Raw genomic sequence first — 25,611 nt, forward strand, 5'->3', positions numbered from 1 at the left:
TATTTTCTCAGTTTTAGTGGTGCACAATTAACTTTTAGGTACCTGTTGGGGTGAAAGAGGTTAGGAAACCAAACGATAACACAAAACGCTTCATATAACAGGGTAATAGACCCTGGATAGGTCAGGAGTAGGAGGTAGAAATATAAAAATAGAGTAACACCTCCTATCATTATGCCTGACATTAAAGTGGAGCAACAATAGAGACTCAAGTGGAGCTGGGTGGGTATTATCTTAATGAGGAGAGAGATTATCTTACATAGCATTATTTTTAGCTAATTGTGTGATACCATGAATTATCCTCAGTATTTGTTTGTTGGGCAGAGAAGTCACAGAGGCTAGGTCCAGCACCCCTCTCCTCCCTCCGCCCCCCCCCCGATATCCCCCCCTCCCCGCCCTAACAGCAAGGAAGGAACATCAGGGCCGCCTCATCGTACAGGGGAGGGAAAGGGCGCAGAGGAGTCCAGCTCCCCCGTACCCCCCCCCCGCGCTTAAGTGGTACAAAGCCATATCCCCATATCTTATGTTTGCTTGTGACCCATAGCTGTTTCGGGGGTTTAGCCCAGATGCATACATTATATTACTAATAGACATTTAGAGTTTTAAACTTTCAAGCAGACATTTTTAGAGGCATATCTTTGCGTGTTAGCGAGGGGGTGTGTCCTCGCTTAAGCTTTGGCGAGAGCAACTAAATCGGGCCGACTTTGCGAGCAGATAGCATATTTATATTGGCTACTAAGTCTCATGTAGTCCTTAAGAGCAATTGTGGCTTGTAGCGAGAAATCCATGCGAGTAGCGTCATTAGCAATATCACAGGACATAAGGTGTCCATGGTTTACATCTGAGTGGATATATTGCTGATATGGCATCTGAGTCAACTTTCAGGATAAAGTTAGCAGTACTGAACCATGTTGAAATGTTAGGGTTCCGCACGATCATATACCGTTAATTAAACGTTCCATGCGGGGAAAGTTGCAGTACCAACATCAGTGCTTTGAAGCAGCTAGCAACATACGGGGCTATAGGTATCACATCTTAGGTGTTGGGTTATGAGTATTAAACATTAAGGATAGTTTAGTGGCCACAGTACTTACAGAACTTAGATGATTAGAACGATCATCTAGTGGGGGTGGACGGGCCAGATTGCGGGGTCGCCGTCCGTCTTGATACCGTACTCCACTCACGCTCTGGGCGTTGAGGCCTGGGAGATAACATCGGGACCTCTACTCTCATTCCCGCCGCTTCCAGGATTCTGCGGCCCTCTGCAAGCGTAGTGACCAGATGATCAGTACCCCGCAATGTAAAAATCAAGGAGCACGGAAAGCCCCATCTGTACCTTACTGAGGCTTGTTGCAGGCTTAGCGATATAGGCCTCAGGATTCTTCTTTTTTGGAGGGTTATTGGAGAGAGGTCCGAGTATATTTGCACGGTGGATGGGAAACCCGGGAGCGGATTCAGGTTTCTGGCCGCATTCATGATCTGTTCTTTGGTTTCGTAGTAGTGGCATTTGAGGATAACATCACGTGGTAGATTTGTATTACGAGGCTTTCCCAGGGCTCGGTGGATGCGGTCGAGCCTGAAGAGGGACTGGTCCAGCTGGGGAAGTAGTGCAGAGAAGAGGTTGAGGGCGGTGGCTCGCAGGTCAGTGATGGATTCTGGTAGGCCACGAATGCGTAGATTCGACCTGCGCGCCTCCAGTCTGGATTCCATTTGTAGGAATTTCTTATCGTGATCGTCCAGTCTCCGTTTGTCGTCCGTGAGGGCATCAGAGAAGCCATCCAATCTTACCTCGATGGCATGGGTTCTCTCACCAATATCTTGGATCTGGGCTGTGATGCTCGCCACTGCCACTCCCAGCTCTTTTACCAGGATCTTGTGTATGGTGGTCACTATGTCTGGATGTGGAGAGGCTGGCGGGCTTGGAGAGGTCTGCTGACTGGAGCGTTCTGATTGTGGGGAAAGTGAGGCACTTGGAGAGCCTTGTTGGCTATGCTGTTCCAGCGTGGCCTGAGACGTGGAGGCTCGGTCTGGCGTTGCAGCGGCCATCTTGGTTGCCTGTTCTTTCCTCTGCTGCCGCGAAAAGGCTGCTTCGATCGGCTTTTGCACTTTGTTTCTTGCTCCTCTTGTGGCTCGACTTGTCGTCCCCCATCCCTGGAGGGAGGTAATAGTGCGGGTTAGTCCGTGGATAAGTTGCTATTCCATCCGTTAGCTCCACTTAGACACGGAGCTCAGACGTGCTGCATCTGCTCACGTCGGCGCCGCGAATGCGCTCCCCAAAGGTTTTTATTGACAAACTCCAAGAGAAGTGTGACACGTTTCACGGGTAAAAATCTTTGGACTTGATTCACTAAACTGTGATAACTCAAATATCACACCTTATCAAAGATATCACACCTCATTAAAAATATCCCAACTTATCAAAGATATCACACCTTATCAAAGTTAACACGCCTTTTCAGAGTAGCATAGCGAGCGCTACGAATCCGCAGGGGCTCCAGGCAGGATGAGTGCCATTGCCAATTAACAGGCATAAGTTCGTAGCGCTCGCTATGCTACTCTGATAAGGCGTGTTAACTTTGATAAGGTGTGATATCTTTGATAAAGTGTGATATTTTTGATAAGGTGTGATATATTTTCATAAGGTGTGATATCTTTGATAAGGTGTAATATTTGAGTTATCACAGTTTAGTGAATCAAGCACTTTAATTTGACAGTATTTGTATCTGCTTCAAGGAGGTAAGTCCACCACTGCCTCCTCAGCATTTTTAGCCATTTTAGCTATTACTCTTTTGGTGCCTCTGTTTGCTTTATACAGTCCTCGAGTCCACCCTTGGTGGAGGGGTGTTACCCCCTTTTTCCTGATCTACAGAGAGCGACTTCTTAATCCTGAGTGGGGACAGGTCTAAACTCCCCACCAGCGTGTACAGTGATTGCCTATGAGGTAACCCTGGTTTGTGAGTTTTACTTTGCTTACTCTTCATTATCCACTTAAATACCAGCATCTACTACACTAAATTTGCCTCTCGGTGTCCTCTTCTTTGTATCTGCATAGTGATGGAAAAAGAGTGCAGAGAGTGCATTTACAACTTTAGAAATGTTGGGAACAGATCTATCAAAAGAGACTGACTAATTTATAGGTTTAATAAGTACACTTTACTACCCTGACCAGACGCTTTACCCAGGACAAATCTCTGATTCAGGGTCTCCTGTCCCAGGTCACATTTTGTTCCGGGTTACATCCCACTTTCTCCACCTGACGGCCTGCCTGCGGGACCCTAAGTGGCAGTGTGACCGCCTGCTGTCCACCCTCCAATCAACCTCCCAGTTGCAGTAGGAACGACCACATAAATTAGCCCTGCCCCCCCAGCGTGCTGCTAATCCATGCGCGTGACATTGCACAGCAGCAACCAGGGAGCCAACCAGACAAGATAGGAGGAGAAACCTCCGTCTGCACGCGGACAAGCTCACATCGAGGCTCAGCCCAGGCAGCAGCACACATTGAGGTATGTTTTTTGGGTTTTTTTTTTTTAGCTGAGCCTGAGGCTAGCCTCCAACCCAAATCCTCCCCCCCCCCCCCCCCCCCCCGTCATCCTGCCTCTGCTCAGCTTCCTCTCAACCCAGTGTCATCCCTGCTCCCCACCCTGTGCCCAGTATCACCCCCTTCTTCCCATACAGTGCCCAGTGTCACCCCGTGCTCCCCACCCAGTACCCAGAGTCACCCTTCTCCCCAGTCCCGACCCAGTACCCAGTGTCACCCCCTTCTTCCCACCCAGTGCCCAGTGTCATGCCCTGCTCCCCACCCAGTGCCCAGTGTCACCCCGTTCTTCCCATACAGTGCCCAGTGTTACCCCGTGCTCCCCACCCAGTCCCCAGAGTCACCCTGCTCCCCACCCAGTACCCAGTGTCACCCCTTTCTTCCCACCCAGTGCCCAGTGTCACCCCCTTCTTCCCATCCAGTGCCCAGTGTCACCCCGTGCTCCCCACCCAGAACCCAGAGTCACCCTGCTCCCCACCCAGTACCCAGGGTCACCCCCATCTTCCCATGCAGTGCCCAGTGTCACCCCCTGCTTTCCACCCAGTGCCCAGTGTCACCCCCTTTTTCCCATCCAGTGCCCAGTGTCACCCCTTGCTCCTCACACAATACCCAGAGACACCCTGCTCCCCACTCCGTACCCAGTGTCACCCCCTTATTCCCACTCAGTACCCAGTGTCAACCCCTACCGAGAGTCACCCTGCTCCCCACCCAGTGTGACCTCCTTCTTCCCACCCAGTACCCAGTGTCATCCTGCTCCCTACCCAGAAACACTGCTTTCTTAGGTGTTTGGGGAACTCTGTCTAATCACTTTTAGGTTCACTTTACATTACAGTTAGCTTCACCTACGTGATGTCAAAACCATACCCATTTTTTGCTGTGGTGCGCTATTCCCTGGCCTAATACCTCCACTCCATGTCTCCCCCCCCCCCCCCCCTTCATTCAATCTGGTCACTTCATCCATTCTGGTCAAAATCTTGTCAAATCGCAAAGCCTTCATGAAAAGCCTTCAAATCGCAAAGCCTTCAAGAAAAATCGCATCACACCAGTGTGTACAGGTCTTCATGATTTTTCAAAAGACCTTGCGATTAAAAAACGCATTCAATTTTAAAAGCGCAGCAGTGTGTCCAGACCCTTACTGTACACATTCACAGCGATTCATTAAGTTGGCAGAGAACCAGGCTCTCTTCTAATAAAACCTGGAGATATGCAAGCAAAACAGTATGCAATTGTCTTTGTGAGGGAAACCCACCCCTAGTATAAGGTTGGCAACCCTCACATTTAGCCACAAACAGAAAAAAAAATCATTATGTATGAAAAAGATGTTGTTTTATAATTCAAACCACACTGGTCCTTTCTATCCTGGTTCATTAACATTTCAAAATTAGTAATATATCAATTTAAAGAATGGGAATAAAGTTTAGAGTCAATCAAACATATTTTTTGTAGAGACATATATATATTTACATGGAAAGGGACAGATGAGGAAAAAAGAGGGACAGGGCTCCCAAAGAGCGACAGTCCCTCCAAAAGAGGGACAGTTGGGACTGGGAGCTATGGATCAATACGTGACAATATTGTATTTTTCTTATGAAATCTTTATGGTATGCGACTAGGGGTGTGGCAGGGGTGAGATCAGGGTCTGGCAGTCCCTCTTTCTCATCTCAAAAAGTTGGGAGGTATGTTGATCACATTTCATCATCAGTTATTGCAGGCCAGCTAATTGAACTTGCCTAGTCTCATTTTGTGGTACCCCGAGGCGCTGAGTCTGATCGTGCTGCTCTAGTGTTCACCCTATCGCGCATGCGCATGGGGCAGCACGATCAGACACAGCAACCACCCAGCACAGACTCAGCCTGCTAATGCAGTTCCGCCTCCCTCTGCTGATTCCTGGCAAAATCAGTTCCTAGAATTCCCTTTTATAAACGCTGATGACGTCATGACCCTGACAATAATGGCACGCCCAGCGTGACGTCACTTCCGCAGTGACCGAAGAGCCTGACCAAAACACCGGGATGGTGAATAACCGGCTGATCGAATGCGAGGGGCTGGTGGTGGAAGCGGAGATCGGGCGTCCTCGGTGAGCGGGTGTGGGTTGGGGGAGAAGCGGCAGTAGAAGGGGTGGGGTGGATCTTCACAGCTGTCATCCTGGGCGATGATGTGTCAGTGACACTCCTGCATTGTGACATATTGGCACGGCTGAAGGACAGCGAACAGCTGACAGTATATGCAAGTTGTGTTCCTCCAGAATGTCAGCAGGAGATCGTGTAGCAGTGACAGCACAGATAAGGAGGCATAGAGAGCTGCTAAGCTGGATAAGGAGGTCCCAGCAAGGGACGTGTTGGTATAAGGTCCTGAGACTTACTGTCTCTTACAAGGCCTGTATCTGAATGTATTTTGGTATATACGGATTTTTTTCTGCTTCAATAAACCTTTTTCTGTGGTATAATTATTTTGTAAGTTAAGTACTGTATATGAACAATTTCCCAAAGTTTTGACACCTCTTCTTCTTCCTTGTCTTAGAATGTTAAAAATATATAAAATATTATTCCATGTACCTTTCGTTGTGCCCTAGATCTGTTATGCTACCTCATAAGGCCCCTCTCTGAAAGGGGCCTGTCCTCTAATGTTTGAGATGACCCTGTTCATTCTTGATTGATCATTTATGCCTTTTTAATCAGGCCCTATGGCAAAATAGCCAGGCAGCTTCAAACCCATTAGTACCTGACATTTACACCAAACTCCTGTTACTTCTATGTTTTAAAACCCAACATAACTACCAAAGCAAAACCCTCCTGAGAAATACCGTACTTGAAAAATACTGAACTTAGTAAAACTGACAGTGAGCACTGCTAGTCGGAGCAGTGCTTTTCAGCGCTGCTAGATTTGGGCGCAGCCGGCGCTTCCATAGACTTCAATAGGAATCATTCCTATTGAAGCGCTCAGTGAGTAACATCGGCTCCGTCAGAAGACGGACCCGAAGTTGCTTAAAAACATAATAATTCGGCCTCCAGCAATCGCTGGAAGCCGAATTATTTCATTCCCCCACTATCCATGTCGGCCTGGAGGGGGAATAGTAATTAAATCGGCCCGGACTTGTGCAGAAGCAGGATCAGCTATATACCGCTGTATCCTGCGCCCAAGTCTACCGGCGCCGATTTCAAATGTACTCCTGCTAGTGACCAGCTGTGTATCATTCCTGAGGATTCCATAGATCACTATGGTCACGTGTTTCCACATGAGCAAGTGGCAATCTCTGCAATAAAACATACGCAAAATTAAGCAGCCAACTGTTTATGCAAAATAAGCCTTAGGGATCAGGTCTGTTTAGAAATTAAATGTGTAGCAGTACAGCTTGGCAGAGGTTTTAACTCTTCTATGCTCATATAAAACAAGTAAACTAAATGGCTAGAATTGATCTTTGTGATCCATTAAGCCCAATCTACACGATGCGATTCTTTGTACGATTTGTTTACGATTCGATTAAATCCAACATGTCCGATCGGGTTTCGATTTGCTATTGCTAAACAATGGCAAATCGAATTGAATCGAATCCCGATCGGACATGTCAGATTTAATGGAATCGTAAGTAGAATCGTAATCGAATCGTACAAAGAATCGCATTGTGTCGATTGGGCTTTAGTCTTGAAAATATGAGAATTGAAAGATAACTGATATATAAATCTTAGAAGTTTTTTTTTCCTATTGCCTACTAACTCTAAAGCAATGGTCCTCAAACTAAGGCCCATGGGCTGAATGTGGCCCCCTGAGGCTTTTTTTACTGGCCCTTTACACACACAAAATGCATTACTTATAGATGTGGCTGCAGTGCTGGCACCATGTTTCCGCATGGAAGCCAGCAAGAAGTCATTCGCTAGCCTCCAATCCAATTCCGCAATAGGTGACACTGCTGTCCAATTGTATGGCAGGTTGTCACCTGGGTATGCTTCATTGTCTGGTGCACAAAAACATTGTAGTGGGGGGGTTGGTTGGTTAGACGTAATATAAAAGCAGTGTGTGCGCGTGCGCATGTAGGGGTGGATAATTTGCAATCCTTGCAATTACTGAGGAAAGGGGGTTGTTTTGGGGGGACTTTTGAAAATATGTACTGGTATTTTGAACACTGATTTCTTTGCGTGTGGGGAATTGTTTCAGGTGCTGTTTACACTACCTAGGTTCAATGTAATGTTTTTCTACGTCATTTTATGTACACTCCATCCCCCCAGCAGTCTAAAGTATGTTGGCAAGCCATTGACTAAAAAGTTTGGGGACCCCTGCTCTGAGGAGTAAATGTAAATTGATTGTTTTAAAATGCAAATGTATTATTTGCTCACTGCCGAACATAAGCCCTAGCTGCTGACCTCAGGCATTGTTTCAGTGCTATGCTGAGTCTTAAAAATCTGTTCAAAAATGTTTTTTTCTATTTTGGAACTAACACTGAGACTGATATAAGCAAGATAGCCACTCAGGCGTTCTGGCTATTATCACTTCTATGTAGATTCTGCACTACATTATATGTTTTCATCAACCACAAATTGGAAAAGATAGCAAAATAAACTGACAGAACATTGTAAAGTTAAAGGACTACTGTAGGGGAAAAAAAGAGTTGAACTTACCCAGGGCTTCTATGGTCCCGCGCAGACATCCTGTGTCCGCGCAGCCACTCGACGATGCTCCAGTCCCTGCCTCCGGTTCACTTCCAGAATTTGCGACTTTGAAGTCAGAAAACCACTGCGCGGCCGCGTCCTTGCTCCCGCTGACGTCACCGGGAGTGTACTGCACAGGCACAGACAGTACTGGGCCTGCGCAGTACATTCCCGGTAATGTCAGCAAGAGCGAGGATGCGGCCACGCAGGTGCAGCCGTTTTCTGACTTTAAAGTCGCAAATTCCGGAAGTGAACCGAAGGCGGGGTCCGGAGCATCAGTGAATGGCTGCACGGGCACAGGACGTCTGCGGGGGACTATTGGAAGCCCCAGGCAAGTTCACAGTGTTACGCATTAACAGTTACAGTGAAGAATACTTTACATTGTCTGTATGAGACACAAATTGCGGATAACATGCATTGCAATTTTCCTGATCCATTGCGTTCCTGCTGTCATGGGGAATGCAACTCAATGCTCATTGTGAATGTAGCCAAATGCATTAAAGGGAACCTGAAGTGAGAGGTATTTGGATGCTGCCATATTTTCATTTAAACAATACCAGTTGCCTGGCAGTCCTGCTGATCTCTTTGGCTGTTGTAGTGTCTGGCTCACTCACCTGAAACAAGCATGCAGCTAATCATCAGATTTTTGTCAAACATCTGAACTGCATGCTTTTTCAGGGTCTTGGGCTAAAACTATTAGAGGCAGAGGATCAGCAAGACTACCAGGCAACTGGTATTGTTTAAAATGAAATAAATATGGAAGCTTCCATAAACCTCTCAGTTAAGGTTGAATTTACCACCGTAAAGCTTGAGATTACAGTATTGTACTGCCTCTGTGTCTGCAGATCACGTGCAACTTTGTAGATTAGCTGTTCATACAGAGGTCAATAATGAGATTGATCTGTAAAACAATAATTACTCATTGATTTATTTTAATTTGTAAAGTAGCAAAAGACTTAAAGTGATCCTTAAGTCAACTGTACAAAATGAGATTTACTCAACTGTGGCTTCCCTCAGCCCCCAGCAGCCGATCGGTGCCCTCGCAGCCCCGCTCTGACGCTCCAGGACCCGCCGGCGAACACTTCGGTTTGGCCGTCACCGGCCGACAGGCATGGGAACGCGAGTGATTCTTCGCGTTCCCAGCCTGTATATCGCCCCCTATGCTGCTATTGCGGCCTCCTGCAATAGCAGCATAGGGGGCGATATACAGGCTGGGAACGCGAAGAATCACTCGCGTTCCCATGCCTACGGCCAAACCGGAAGTGTTCACCGGCGGGTGCAGGAGCATCTGAGCGGGGCTGCGAGGGCACCGATCGGCTGCTGGGGGCTGAGGGGAGCCCCAGGTGAGTAAATCTCATTTTTTACAGTTGACTTAAGGATCACTTTAAGGTACCCATACATCTAGCGGCCAATCAACCATCCGATTCGATAATTATTATTGAATCAAATGAAAATCTGTGCAGCCAAATGCATGCCTGATCGACGATCTGACCCATTTCGGGCCGAGTATGTCGATCGGACATGTTGATAGATGACGGTCGCGTGCGTGGCAGTAATGGCGAGTGATATTGGGAGGAGCGACTAAACCTCTGAAGCTGTCCCCCCTAATTTTCAGTGTGCCCCCCCCCCCCCCGGTGTCCAGTGCCCTATACATTACCTGTCCATGTCTGCCTCTGGCTCCGCCCTCTGTCTATACACATGGTTGCTGGCGCACAAGTGGGCGCGTGTGTGACGTCACATACGCCCGCATTACTCTGGCAACCATGTGGGGCACGTGTATGGACAAAGCCCAGATGCAGCAGCGGACAGGTAATGTATAGTGCATTGGGCACTGGGAGGCACATTTAACATTGGAGGGGACAGCGTCGGCCCGGTGAGGCAGCAGATGCGGCGTCACAAGGCCGATTTTGGGAACGTTTTTCAGCATGAAATCGGCCTGAGGTGTATGGGCAGGCGACAGATCTATCTCCGATCAGATTCGAACAGAGAGATAAGTCTATTGGTCGATCTGCCCATACATCGTCTGATGCGAGGAAAGCCTCTGACACTGATGGCATGTCACCAGCATGACTGAAGTCCTGCTCACGTCAGCTGGCCCCCATCCTCACCTCCATCTTTGCTAGGTCCCTTAGTGAAGGGAAGGTCCCTACTTGCTTCAAGAAATCCACCATCATCCCTGTACCGAAAAAGCAAGGAGATTCTGACCTAAACAATATCAGGCCTGTGCAGTGTTCTCCCCAAGCCCATTTAAGTGGGCGCTCTGCCCGGCTCCGCCCTGCCTCCCGCCCGGCTGCTGCTCGCTGTCACATTCTCTTAGCCAGCATGTGCAGAGGGGGCGAGCAGAGCAGTGAATAATAATGAACAGGGGCGGGACACTCGCAGCTCTCGGTCCTGAGCCCTGTGTGCAGAGGAGGCGGGCAGAGCAGTGAATATTAATGAACAGGGGCAGGACACTCGCAGCTCTTGGTCCTGAGCCCTGTGTGCAGAGGAGGCGGGCAGAGCAGTGAATAATAATGAACAGGGGCGGGACACTCGCAGCTCTCCTCATTCAGCGAGTCAACAGCAGAGAGTGTGAGGAGAACTGAATTGAAACGTGCAGACTGCTGGGGGAGATGACCATTAGTTGCAGCCCGGCAGTACATGGTAATATACAGTATATACTTATAGTCTGTATAGTGTGCTCCCTCCTTTGCATTCCTGGGATTCTTTTATGTTTACTTTTTGTCAGTCAGGAACAACAAATTGCAGGAATGGAGTGGAAAGGGCACACTATGCTACTGCAGAGTATATATCACTGTGTGACAGCATGGCTGATTCCTTATCATCTTATGTCAGTCCTGCTGGAGAGACAGAAGGCTCTGCACATTTGTTTTAGGTGCCCATTAACAGTACAATTTTTCTTTCAGATTTGATCTTTCTACGCCATTTGAATGATCAAAACTAATCTGATGGCAGTTATCGATAGTTCCCATTAACAGATCAATTTAAGAAGGTTTTACATTACAATTCAATCATAAAATCAAACTTTTGAATCAATATTCCCCCCCCCCCCCCCCCCCCCCCTTTGCAAAATGACCAAAGAATTGTTTCACATCGATTTACGCCACATAAGGCACATTTTTCTATGGGTCTGAACATAAAAATTGTGTTGAAAGATCGAATCTGAGGGAAAAATTTTACTGTTAACCTCCCTGGCGGTTCATTTCTGTCTGGAATTAGGAGTCAAAAGCGGTACATTTTTTTTTCAAGAATTTTAGACCTCCAATTCTTAAGTCTTAACTCACCAAAATATATCAGAATAGAGGCCTGGTAGACATTCTGCATATAAATAAAAGACTGGAACACAAATTTGCTGAAATAATAAAATTTATCAATAAACTGAAAAAATAGGAAAACTGTACAAATAAGGCAGCAAGAAGATAATTATACACATTATGTACATGTATACTTAGTACACCTCCCGTGTATGATAAGTTTTAAAGCAGGGAGCAGCACAGAGTCCAACATTGCAGTCAGGGCAGTAGATGCGCGACTCCTTCCTGACTTTTTTGCCCCTCTCATCGGTCTTCAAGCAGCACACCACACATGTCCTGGTTGGTGTGTTTTTTTTGGCGGTGGGAGGTATGTGCTCCGGGAAGTGCCGGCCAGTGAGTCGCTCCGGGTTAACGACATAGGAGGCACGTCGCCCAGTTCTGGCATCTGTGGCAGTCTGGTACCGCAAACAGATACACTCGCACATCCTCCATATGTAGTCCGCGTGAGTAATTGGCCTTTCACTGCGCTGCTTGTAGAGTATATAAGAATTCCACAGAGACTGCTCCAGAAGATGTCGGAATATCTTTTTATAGTATTTCTTCTGCTGCTTGCGGACTGCGGGATAAAATGTCACTGCTTGGTCCGCTCTGTCCACTCCACCCATTGTTAGGTTGTAGTCCACCACAACCTGCGGCTTCTGTATTTCCTTTCCTGCTCTCGTTTTGGTGGGAACAGTGGAGGTGTCGTGGACTGTGGAAAGGAGACAAACGTCTTTTTTATCCCGCCAGCGGAGAGCCAGCATCTTTCCTTTCTGCCAAGCAGCTATGTCCCCTGGTTTCAATTTCTGCTTCCCAAAAGATGTAGGCATCTCCCGCCTGTTCGGCCTAACTGTGCCGTAGGCATCAGTGCGACGCTTTATGAGGATCTCAAAGAGTTCCGGGGAAGAATAAAAATTGTCCGTGGTGACACAATATCCCTTGTCCAGTAACGGCTCAGCAAGTGATAAAACGGAACTTGTCGCCACTCCGTAGTCGCTGAACCGGGGATTGAACTTTGTTCCCTTTCCGGTGTACAAAACTGTATTCCAGATGTACCCGGTTGAAGACTCACACAACATATAAGATTTGATTCCAAAGCGGGCCCGCTTAGAAGCTATAAATTGCAGCCAGCTCAGCCTCCCCTTGTAAGCCATCAGGCTCTCATCCACGGATATATCCCGCTCTGGAACATACGTGGTCCTGAAGTTCTCCACCACCATCTCGTACACTTCCCAGATTTTTTTCAGTTTGGGAGCAGGGTGAGTGGACTCCTCAAAGGTGTCGTTATTGGCGAAATGGAGAAATTTCATGATGAGCGAAAACCGGTACTCGCTCATCACCGTACCAAAGAACGGGGTCGCTATCATTTTGTTGGTGGTCCAATACCACTTCTGCAGGGGCTTCCCCACCACCCCCTGCAGAATGATAAGTCCCAAAAATAGCCAAATATCTTCTTTGGTGACCGGCTCCCAGGTCCTGCTTCTTGAGAAGGGGCGTCGTGGAGCAGCCAGTTGTTGGGTGGCATAACGATTAGTCTCCTCCACAATCTTCTCAATAACGGCCTCATCAAAGAAGAGCTGCAGGTAGGCCAGGGGGTTGTGCTCACACACTTTCTTCAGGCCAGGCTCCCCAGTAAAAGGAAAACGGGGGGGCGGTGGCGGTGCCTGAGAAAGGTCAACGGGGCACCAGACCCGGACATCGCTAACATCCGTGGTGATGGAATCACTCTCGCTGTCGCTACCTGGGTCGGATGAGAGGTCCCCAGGTGCGTCACTGTCGCTTGAGTCCGCCAGTGACTGCAAATCGCTGTCCTCCAACTCCACCAGCGATTCCGCAGCGAGCTGCCTTCTTGAAGCGGACGCCATAGCAAACTACAGGCAGAAAACGGCAGGCAGAGAGTTGTCAAAATCCAGGCAAAAATCGGTACACAGTAAATCAATCAAAGTCCAGGCAAAATAAGTGCAGGGAGAAGGCAAAGAGAATAGTCAAAAATCCAGGCAAAAATCAGTAACGGGTATCCAATAATCAGTAATCAATCAATCGGCAACTCACAGATCAAACAGCCAGCAGCCACGGTCTCCAGAGAGCAAATGGCAACATTGAATTGAATACAATCTAACTTGTATTCAATTCAATGCTACTTGTGGCCAATCAGATCACTTGTAATTTTTTTTTGTTTTCATTTCTGCCTCCCTACCCATGTGGCCAATCAGATCATTTGTGTCATTTTTATTTTTTTTCCTCTCCCTCCCCCTGTGGCCAATCACATTGTTTATTATATTTGACTGTGTTTCTTCTCCCTCCCTACCCCCTGTGTCCAATCACAGTCATTTATTGTTTTTTTTTTTTTCCCTGACTCCCTCCCTCCTTCCCCCATGATCCCACGCTGCCGCACAACGTCACGCATGTACGCAGCTCCATGCCACTGATAGGCCGCCGGGTCCCCGGAAGATCAGCCAGGTAATGGGGACTCCGGCGGCCGGGAGGGAGAAGCCTGGGTCCCGCTGTGCAGCGCGATCAGCGCGCGGGACCCAGAGAGACACTGCGCAGCATGTATTTAGCCAGCCCGACCTGTGTTCGGGCTCACCGCTTTCAGCACACAAAGCGGAGCCCGAACACAGGTCGGGCTTACCGCCAGGGGGGTTAATGAGCACCTTTAGTTACGGTGATCACAGCTGCCAGATGCTGCTGATCCCCATAAAGCTAAACTGCAACGGCTTTTGCAGGGAACAGTACAACCTAAGAGGCTATGATTTCATATGCCTCTCCATCACCATTTGGTACACCCTACAGATTAATATTATTATTATTATTATTATTATTTAGTATTTATATAGCGCCGACATGTTACGCAGCGCTGTACAGTGTATATCTATCTATCTCTCTCTTGTCACTAACTGTCCCTCAAAGGAGCTCACAATCTAATCCCTACCATTGCCATATGTCTATATTATGCAGTGTAAGTACTGTAGTCTAGGGCCAATTTTAGGGGGAGCCAATTAACTTATCCGTATGTTTTTGGAATGTGGGAGGAAACCGGAGTGCCCGGAGGAAACCCACGCAGACACGGAGAGAACATACAAACTCTGTTGCAGATAGTGCCCTGGCTGGGATTCGAACCAGGGACCCAGAGCTTACATTCCCATCTGCTTCCTGCAACGATGTCCAGGAACCACCTGAGGGGAGAGCTGCACTGCAATTGGGGGCAATGGTGCAATTTGCCCTTATGGAAGCGCTAGTCCTGAATTCCCCCTCGCACCCCACCCGGCTAATTTTTTATGCCACCGGCTGGGAAAAAATTCTGGGGAGAACACTGCTGTGGCCCTAACATCTGTGGTCATGAAGAATTTTGAAAGAGTAGTCATGTCACTCCTCAAACACACCTCACTGCAGGGGCGTTTCTAGGTTCCTGGGAGATCCGGGGCACCCCTGGGCACCAAGAGGGAATGTGTGTGTGTGTGTGTGTGCGTGCGTGCGTGCGCCGTGGCGAAAAATGGGCGTGGCCATGCTGTGTGAAGTGGGCGTGGTCATAGATGGGGCCAAATGTACTTTAACATAGCAGTGGCGTAACGTAAATATATTCAATAGGCAGTATTTCACATATATAAGCCCCTCACCTGGCTTCTGTCTTGCCTTCGGCTGGCTGGCCTGTGCGCTGTACTCAGCTGGTGGTGATGCTGTGCCGGCCTGGCTGACGGTGATGCTCTGCCGGCCTGGCTTTGCTAGGTGATGCCGTGCCGGCCTGGCTGACGGAGATGCTCTGCCGGCCTGGCTTTGCTAGGTGATTTGCTGGGGGCATTTTGGGGGGCTTTGCTGGGCTGGGGGCTTTACTAGGCTTTGCTTGGCTGTATGCTTTGCTGGGCTGTGACCAGGAGGCTTTGCTGGGCTGGGACCTGGAGGCTTTGCTAGGCTGAGGGCTCTGCTTTGCTGTGCTGGGGCTTTGCTAAGCTTTAGATAGGTAGCTTCACCCAGCATAGGTTAGATAGGTAGCTTCCCCCAGCATAGGTTAGATAGGTAGCTTCCCCCAGCATAGGTTAGATAGGTAGCTTCCCCCAGCATAGGTTAGATAGGTAGCTTCCCCCAGCATAGGTTAGATAGGTAGCTTCCCCCAGCGTAGGTTAGATAGGTAGCTTCCCCCAGCGTAGGTTAGATAGGCAGCTTCCCCCAGCGTAGGTTAGATAGGCGGCTTCCCCCAGCGTAGATTAGATGGGCGGCTTCCCCCCCAGCGTAGATTAGATGGGCGGCTTCCCCCCCAGCGTAGATTAGATGGGCGTCTTCCCCCCCAGCGTAGGTTAGATGGGCGGCTTCCCCCCTCCAGCGTAGGTTAGATGGGCGGCTTTCCCCCCCCCCAGCGTAGGTTAGATGGGCGGCTTCCCCCCCCCCCAGCGTAGGTTAGATGGGCGGCTCCCCCCCCCCCCCCCCAGCGTAGGTTAGATGGGCGGCTCCCCCCCCCCCCCCCTCCCGCGTAGGTTAGATGGGCGGCTCCCCCCCCCCCCCCCCCCGCGTAGGTTAGATGGGCGGCTTCCCCCCCCTGCGTAGATTAGATGGGCGGCTTCCCCCCCCCCCCTGCGTAGGTTAGATGGGCGGCTTCCCCCCCCCCCCCGCGTAGGTTAGATGGGCGGCTTCCCCCCCCCCCCCCCCCGCGTAGGTTAGATGGGCGGCTTCCCCCCCCCAGCGTAGGTTAGATGGGCGGCTCCCCCCCCCCCCCCCCCAGCGTAGGTTAGATGGGCGGCTTCCCCCCCAGCGTAGGTTAGATGAGCGGCTCCCCCCCCCTCCCCAGCGTAGGTTAGATGGGCGGCTCCCCCCCCCTCCCCCGCGTAGGTTAGATGGGCGGCTTCCCCCCCCCCCCGCGTAGGTTAGATGGGCGGCTTCCCCCCCCCCCCCCCCCCCGCGTAGGTTAGATGGGCGTTTCCCCCCCCCAGCGTAGGTTAGATGGGCGGCTCCCCCCCCAGCGTAGGTTAGATGGGCCGCCCCCCCCAGCGTAGGTTAGATGGGCGGCTTCCCCCCCCCCCCTCCCCAGCGTAGGTGAGATGGGCGGCTTCCCCCCCAGCGTAGGTGAGATGGGCGGCTTCCCCCCCAGCGTAGGTGAGATGGGCGGCTTCCCCCTCAGCGTAGGTGAGATGGGCGGCTTCCCCCAGCGTAGGTGAGATGGGCGGCTTCCCCCTGCGTAGGAGGGGGCACTGGGCGGGGGGGGGGGGGGGGGGCGGGCAGTTAAAAACTCACCTGTCTTCAGATCGCCACAGGTACAGCTTCCATGTGCTTCCGACTTCCTCCTTTGGCGTCCCTTGCATTGGTAACAGCGCTGTAACCAAGACGCCGGACGCCGTGGGGAAGAAGTCGGAAGCACATGGAAGCTGTGCCTGCAGCGATCTGAAGACAGGTGAGTTTTTAACTGCCCGCTCCCCCATACCCCCCCCCCCTGCCCGCTCCGCCCAGTGCCCCCTCCTGCCAGTCATTAGATCCGGGGCACCATGGCCCGGGTCAAAGGCCCTAGCGACGCCCCTGCCTCACTGGACCAACTGGATCCACTCCAGTCCGTGTACAGAGCAAATGGGTCTACCGACGACGCCATTAATGTGTCTGGAGGTTATCCCTGATCATCTGGACAGGCCGGACTTGCATGCCAGAATCCTTCTCTGGGTCTTTAGTTCGACCTTTAATACTATCTGCCCCGCATTCTGCATGACAATCTCACAGCGTTTAATATCCATACAACTCTCCGTCTTTGGATGATTGACTTTCTCTCGAACAGGTCCCAGGTTGGTAAGCTGGGTGACATCTCCTCCAGACTTAGAGTGAAAAACATTTAAGCCCCTCCGGGCTTCGTCTTGTTCCTGTTCTCTCTATACATCAATAACTGCACATCTGCAGCAAACTCTATCACAATTATCAATTTTGCAGTGGATACCACAATTGTTGGTCTTGTCAGTAAGGGCGACGAGCAGACCTACCGCCAGGAGGTGGACAGAGTCTGCAATTGGTAGAGAGATAAAAGCTTTTCTTAAACACACACCGCCAAAACCGTTGAGATGGTCATTTAATTTCAGAAAGTATGCCACTAACCCACCCCTAATCTATGTCAATGGAACTGAAGTAGTAAGGGTCTGCCTCCTAGGTACAACCATCTCAGATGACCTGACCTGGAGGACAAACACCATCTCAACTCAGAAGAACAAAGACTCTTCTTCCTTCGCCAACTAAAAGAGTTTGGTATGACCCAGGAACTTCTGAGGTACTTCTACTCCGCCACCACCAAGTCGATCCTTTGCTCATCTATTCTGGCCTGGTACGCTAACTCCTCAGCTAGCGTCAGATACAAAATTCAGAAGGTCATCAACTCAGTGGAGAGAGTTATTGGGTAACCTCTCCCCCCTTTGGACCTCATCTAAAACATTAGACTGCGCACTAGAGTAGTGGAAATTGCTAGGCTCCCACCCAGGCCACAGCATCGGGCTGGAGGTTTCGGTCCATCCCTGCCAGAACCAAAAGGTGTAGGAACACTTTTTTTTTTTTCCCCCCCCAAGGCAGTTACTTTTGAACTCTGCTCTTTTCCCAAATGCCCCCCCCCCCATCTGCTGATTTCCATATGACGATGGCTGTTGTTGCTGCTCTGTTCTTTGATAAGACAAGACAAATGACATTTATATCGCGCTTTTCTCCTGGCGGACTCAAAGCGCCAGAGCTGCAGCCACTAGGACGTGCTCTATAGGCAGTAGCAGTGTTAGGGAGACTTGCCTAAGGTCTCCTACTGAACAGGTGCTGGCTTATTGAACAGGCAGAGCCGAGATTCGAACCCTGGTCTCCTGTGTCAGAGGCAGAGCCCTTAACTTTGTGTACTGTCTTGCTATAGGTTGTACTAGTATTACTCTCTTCACTTCTGGGTACGGCCAAGTCGTGCTTGGCGAAATAAACCGATTCTAATTCTTTATCACCTTGCATAATTGGATTTTAACCAAACTGTTGTCCCAGCTCCCATTTTAACAAGTGCAGTGCAAAGCAATATGACCACTGATTTCCTTCATCTTCCCACTTGGTTTAAATTTGCAGCTGCACCTACTGTAATCACTCTTGTGAACAATTAACTGTCCTAAATCAGTATAAAAAAGTATTAATTGGTTACATTTCAATAAGAGTGACTGAATTTGCATATGGCTACCTTAATATGATACTCTGAAAATGTCTTCATGTTATACATATTCAAACTACTACATGACTGATCTTGCAGGTAATTCATAAGGAATTTAAAAATGTACATCTGCACAGGATGGAGCAAGAGGAACATGTTGAGAGCTGTTTTCATGGACAACAATGAACAAGCATATGCAGATCAGGCGTTTCTGACAATTTTCAGAACTGACAAGATGAGCTGCATGCTTGTTTCTGGTGTACTTCAGACACTACTGCAGCCAAATAGTTTAGGTACAGGCCGTGTGGAGTCCACAATTGCTACCCAGGCAGTTGGGGCTCCTCCGAGGTCAGAAGACACCGCACCGATCTGGACACCTTTGGCCTCACTGGATGCATCCATCCAGCTACTATTGCTCCACCGGTGCAGGGACACCTTTGGTTCAGACTCTCCATGATGCCAGCCGCTAATCCGGAAGAGAGGGGAGCAGCGGCTGGAAGCTTCTGTGACAGCCAGATTTTCTTGACCAGCCTGCTGAATGCAGCCCAGGAGTCGGTACCCACCGCAGAAATGAACACTACTGAAAATGAACACTACTGAAATACCCTGGCCAGCACTGGCAGATGTCAGCAATCGGGATCCTCAGCAGCATCAGCCATCATTGCCGGTTTCTTTCATGAAGTACTGGGCCATGATCGCTGAACCCTCGCCTCCCCGTCTAGCCCCCCCGTCCCCCCTCCGCCCCACCCTTTGATGTGTTATTAAGCATAATCTATGATTGCCAAGTGCAACTGGTGGCGCTGTAGTATGGGCAGCCTTGGCTTTTGGCTTTCAGACATTTTCCCCCCTTACATTCACCATCCCCACCCCTCCTTCCAGATCCTGTATGAGCCAAAACCAATTCCGGGTACAACCCTGCCCCCCGCCTTTGTACTTGGCAAAATTAATCTGATTCTGACATAGATCAGCTGGGCTGCAAGGCAACTATTGTTTTTTTTTTAAATACAACACATAAAGTGAGCATGATATGGAGGCTGCCATACTTATTTCCTTTTAAACAATTCAATTTACCTCGCTATACTGCTATCTACACCTAGCACTTTTAGCCATAAGGTGGCCACACACCATACAATTTTTTTTTTTAAATATCTGTTGAATTTAAGAATAACAATTTTTTTTCTCCCAAGCTCAGAAAACACTGATTGGAACTGTACATCAAGTAATTGGCAATCCATTACACACCGTACAATTCTTGGTAAAGTTTGTCTGAAATTTACATGTCCAATCTCCAAATATCGAAAAAAAATATGGGTAATTCGATCGGATTTATCGATCAAAACCAAAAGCTCTCGGTTTTTTTTTTTGTTTTTTTGGTACAACCTATTGAAATTATTGAATTGGTGAAACATTGGATCTTATAATTGTATGGTGTGTGTGTGGCCATCTTTAAGGTGCGTACACACATGCGACTATAGTCGTTTGTAACGATCGTTCCCCGATCTTTACCAACGACGATCGTTACAAAAAACGAACCACCGACTATTAAGGCAAACGACGAACGAGCCAAATCGCTACAAAAGAAAGTTCTGTCTCGGCGGATTTTAACCAACGACGATCGTTTGCAAAAGTAGTACATCGTTGGAAACGATCGTTCGTACTAGGCTTGACATGTGCATTTCACTATTTCTCCATGGAACTTCTCATTTTTATGCGTAGGCGCAATAGTTGCTTTCTGTGATGTAACGTTCGTTCTAACGATCAGATCGTTACACACATTTTAAAACTACCTTTACTTAGGTCGTTCTTTCATCAATTAAAAGTTCGTTCGTCGTTCTTAACGAACGATCGTTGTCGCATGTGTGTACGTAGCATAAGTCTCTGAACAAACATGCAGATCAGGTGCTCTGGTTCTAGTCTGACTAGATTTGCTACATGCTTGTTTTAAGCGTGTTATTCAGACACTACTGATGTATGAAAGATCAGCAGGTTGCCTGGCAACTGGGATTGTTTAAAAGTAAATATAGCAGCCTCCATAACACTCTTAGTAAGCTTTAGGTGTCCTTTTACAATTTATGATATTGAGTTTAAAATGAGGCTCTAATCAATAATGCATTCTAGCTTCAGCTTACTGCCCAGGAATGCCCGTACTCGAGCAGGTGTAGTACAGCTGCACGCGTACACTGCAGGTGGTGCGGTCATGAGAACATATCCCACTAGCTCTTGTCGTATATATTCAGAGGGGCCGTGATTGGCAAGGAGGAGATGGAAAGCCTCTGGACTATCCAAAGGCTTCCCCCTCTACCTAGGTAACTAACTTTAAATACATGCATAGATATGAGAAATAATTAGTAGCTTTTCTCTGTGGCTTGCATGTTTCAGGAAATTAATCTTGTGGAGTGTAAGCTGATTTGCAAATATAAATGGGACAAGAATGGCTGTTAAAGGTGCGTACACACTCACTACTATAAGGAACGACGGGTCAGTCAGACCCTCCGTTCCGCCAACAGTACTAGTATCGGCGGAACGCCCGCCCAGCGGGAGGGTCTGACTGACCCGTCTTTCCTTATAGTAGTGCGTGTGTACGCACCTTTACATGCTAGAGAGGTGAAAGGAACTGATTCTGCAACTGATGGCCTAATAGAAATCCTGGAACTACTGTAACTTCACAGCATCCACAGTTTATTTGTGATTAGTTATGGACAGCCAGATAAAGATCAGTGTTGAAGTTCACAGCATGGTATTTCATATGCAGGGAAAAAAGTGGAAGAGTTTTACAGCTGACATTTCACTTGAAAGGTGTTATCTTTGAACTTTGTATTACAGTTATGTAATGCAGCATGTTATAGAAGCATTAAAGTCCTTTAGCATACATGACAGATAAAAATGGTATGTGCGTTCAAAAGAGGTCCTGTAGTAAAAATAGCAATTTAAATTATATATATATATTTCATTTTTCTGGGATGAGCTTAAGGCCGGTATCGAAGCATCCTGGGCCTCCATAACACCTGAGCAGTGCCACAGGCTGATTGCCTCCATGCCACGCCGCATTGAAGCAGTCATTTCTGCAAAAGGATTCCCGACCAAGTATTGAGTGCATAACTGAACATAATTATTTGAAGGTTGACTTTTTTGTTTTGTTTTAACCACTTTGTCCTCCTTGACGTATAAAAACGTCAAGGAGGACAGGCGCGCTCCCGCGGCCGATCGCATGCGTGCACGCGCACTCCCGGCCGCGGAGTCGGTAGCCACGGAATCAATTTATCGGGCTATGGAGCCCGATCATTGATTCCTCTCCCCCGCTGAAAAAGCGACAGCTTCTCTCGGAAGCTTCGCTCTTTCTGAAGCTGTGTCCCTCTAAGCGTACATTGTACGCTTAGAGTGACGTCATGTAAAATAAAATCGAGATTGCCATCTTGTGGCCAAAAAGTAAAACTACAAGTAAATTCCCAAAAACATTACAATACACCAATATTTCCCCAAATAAAACACTTTTATATCCCACCCTCCCAAAAATGCCCACATAAAATGTTTAATAAAAAAAAACCAAAAAAAGCATTACTATAAAAAAAAAAAAACAAAAAAAAAAAAAACATAAATATTTATCTAAGGGTCTAAACTTTTTAAATATCTATGTAAAGATGAAATATTTCTCTCTATTTTTTTTTTTTTTATAAGCTTGTAAATAGTGATGTATGCAAAACGGAAAAAATGCTCTTTTATTTCCAAATAAAATATTGTCGCGATACATTGTGATAGGGACATAATTTAAATGGTGAAATAACCGTGACAAATGGGCAATAACAATACGTGGGTTTTAATTATGGAGGCATGTATTATTTTAAAACTATAATGGCCGAAAACTGACAAATAATGAATTTTTTCATTTTTTTTCTTATTCTTCCTGTTAAAATGCATTTACAGTAAAGTGGCTCTTGGCAAAATGTACCCCCCAAAGAAAGCCTAATTGGTGGCGGAAAAAACAAGATATAGATCAGTTCATTGTGATAAGTAGTGATAAAGTTATAGGCTAATGAATGGGAGGTGAACATTGCTCGGATGCATAAGCTGAAAACGACTGAGATGTTAAGTGGTTAAAAACACTTTTCTTTTATTGGTCGGATGAAATATGCTAATTTTTTGAGATAGGAAATCTGGGTTTTTATGAGCTGTATGCCAAAATCATCAATATTAAAACAATAAAAGGCTTGAACTACTTCAGTTGTGTGTATTTGAATCTAAAATATATGAAAGTCTAATGTTTATCAGTACATTACAGAAAATAATGAACTTTATCACAATATGCTAATTTTTTGAGAAGATCCTGTATAAGGGGAGTCTTACCCGCAAAGCTTAGTGGGTTGTGTAGAGGACTGTAGCAATGGAGGATCAGTTGCTTGTTCTTTTGTGTGTTGATGTCTTCATGAGTCGAAAGGGCCAGGCCTCGTCAGTACTGGGTGCATTCCATGAATGTCAGCAGAGATGTCATGTCTCAATGTCACTCAATTTATCTTGTTTTGTGTGTTTTTTTTTTTTTCTTTAAATTTCACTATTTTTTTTGCCCACGGATCCAGATGGCAGCCTGATGCATGCCTGATACAAACGGACCGGATCCGGATCGGAACCGTACGGTTCTGATCAGGATCAGGTCCTGATCCGATCAGGATCGGGTCCGTTTACTTGCCAAAACGCAAGTGTGAACGGGGCCTTACAAATTATGTATATTCATCTGGTTGATTATATAGTCAGCTGGTTTTTCTTTTTCTTTTTTTTTTTTTTTTTCTTTTCTTTGCATGTGTTTCTGTAGTAACGTGTAAGGTATTTAATGTCCCCTTATAGCCAATTGAAACTCATATTTTTGTTGTTTTAGTCAAATCTCACCATATTTAATACCTACTTCCTTACCAACAGCTATAGGCTAACACTTTGCGCCCACTATACCCACACTTCTAAAAATGTCAAAGGCACATTGGTCAACCTGCAATACTTTCTTATCTAAAAAATAAAGAGAGGACAAATGGTTTTGTTTTCTGTTTTTTGTTTTTTTAAGGTTGCCTTTAAAAAAAAAAAAAAAAAAAAAAAAAAACGTTAACAGCAGGAACTGTTATATTTGCAACCAACAAATGACAACACTCAGAAATCCTGACAAGTGGAAACGGGCCCATCCACTTGTATTGTCTATGCGAATCTGCATGCAGATTCGCTCTAGTGGAAACGGCCCTTACACTGACATGGTAAAAAATAAGAAATAACCATAAAATCTTCTCAACATAATGTCTACAATAACATAAAATCCAAAATACAACCTAAATGGAAGGAGGCCACATTATTTCCTAGGAGAAAACTCAGGTGAAAAAGTGAATTGCATATGGCGCCGTGTGGCTCACTGGCTGTGAACTCTTGGTGTGGCCTGTTGTAACCACTACCTTGACCACTTAGATCTGTATACACTGGTGTGTCAAGAGAGGGCTCTTGTGAGCTGGGTGTTCTTGGAGGCATAGGTGGTTGGATGGGTGGATAGTACTGCTGTGCAGACATATGAGGATAAGGTGGCATACTTGACATTGAGCAATGAGTTATAGACATGTTGACCATAGTAGGGTTACTGGACTGGGTGCCTGTATGGCTCATGATGTTGACCCACATGACTATGGCCCTAATATGCATTGTTTTGGTTTTACAAAGGTGGGTCTGGTGTCATATATTTATTCAAAACCTCAATCCTATCACGTTTAGCTAGCAACAATTTCTCCTCAGGAAGTTTTTGCAAACATGGCACTAGACTCGAGAGGAATTTAGTACAGGGCTCATTCAGTGCATCAAAATTTGTATTTATTTTTTCCATATTTATGACAGCTTTTATCTATGGAATTGATAATTTTTATTTCACATTCTGCTCTACTCATGGCTCTTCCTGATTTTCTGTACTGAAAGCAGGGTCTACTTCTGTATGACACATTACGTGGACCTGGTGGTGACATATGTGGGCATAGCCGGCCTTTGACCTGAGCGACTGGAGCGTTCGCTCAGGGCGCCAGCTTCCTAGGGGGCGCCTATAGCTGGTTGCCTATACTGAGGGCACCTACACCTGGCTACCTATACTGGAGGCACCTACGCCTGGCTACCTATGAGGGGGATGGAGACCTTCAACTGACTTCCTACACTGGGGGCACCTATGCTTGGCAACCTATTTTGAGGGCACCTACACATGAGATCCTCTACTGGGGGCAGCTATACCTGGCTACCTACCTATACTGAGTCAGAGGACGTTTTTTTTTTCCTTGGGGGGGGGCACACTGCGGCTATAATGTGTGGTGCAAATTGTCGGTGCTGTGCTATCATTCTAAATGGGGGGAGGGGGGCAGCTAACTGTCCCACTGATTGTTTTTATTAATATTCCTGAAAGGTTCTAGCCTTCATTTTTAAGTATATTCAGGATAATATTCAGGATAATTCTCTCTTTCCATTCGTGGTTATTAATAGTATTTTTTCTATTATACATATGTGACGTGTCACGGAGATCTGAGCATTTGTATCACAACGTCAAAAAGGTTGGGAACCACTTTCCTAGGAGATATCTCAGGAGAAAAGGTGAATTGCATATGGGCCTGTGTGTGTGCGTGCTTATGTGTGCACGCACGCGGGAGGAGGATGAAGGGGGGGGGGGTCACAAAAATCAGGTTTCGCTCAGGGCGCTGTGAAACCTAAGGCCGGCCCTGTATGTGGGGATGGGCTGTCTGGGGAGTGCATGGGCATGTTTGGGCTCTTCTTCCTGCATAGATGTTGTGCTAGTACTCTGTGATGAAGGGTCACTGATATTTAAATTTTCAGTTGAAGGTCCTGGGGTCTCTTCATGAGGAAAACTGTCTTCAGTACGGTTACGAAAAGAGAATAGTAATAAACCTCACCTTTATTCATTGTAAGCATCATGACTTACCAGTGCATCAGTGCCCATACTTACACTCCAGTAGTCATATGTGGCTTGAGGAACTCCACGAACGTGGCATATTTGTATGGTTT

At 47.3% G+C, this 25,611-nt stretch overlaps 1 protein-coding gene across 1 annotated transcript in view; it reads left to right on the top strand.

Annotated features, from left to right (window-relative positions):
- The first annotated feature begins 5,365 nt into the window (after positions 1–5,365).
- The window catches only part of R3HDM4 (R3H domain containing 4), a 77,759-nt gene continuing 57,513 nt past the window's right edge, over positions 5,366–25,611 (top strand). The window contains exon 1 of the mRNA XM_068271233.1: positions 5,366–5,609. Within this exon, the coding sequence (XP_068127334.1) occupies positions 5,545–5,609 (65 nt within the window). The 5' untranslated portion in view covers positions 5,366–5,544. The remainder of the gene's footprint in view (positions 5,610–25,611) is intronic.

Source organism: Hyperolius riggenbachi, chromosome 1 (assembly GCF_040937935.1).
Source record: "Hyperolius riggenbachi isolate aHypRig1 chromosome 1, aHypRig1.pri, whole genome shotgun sequence".
NCBI lineage: Eukaryota > Metazoa > Chordata > Amphibia > Anura > Hyperoliidae > Hyperolius > Hyperolius riggenbachi.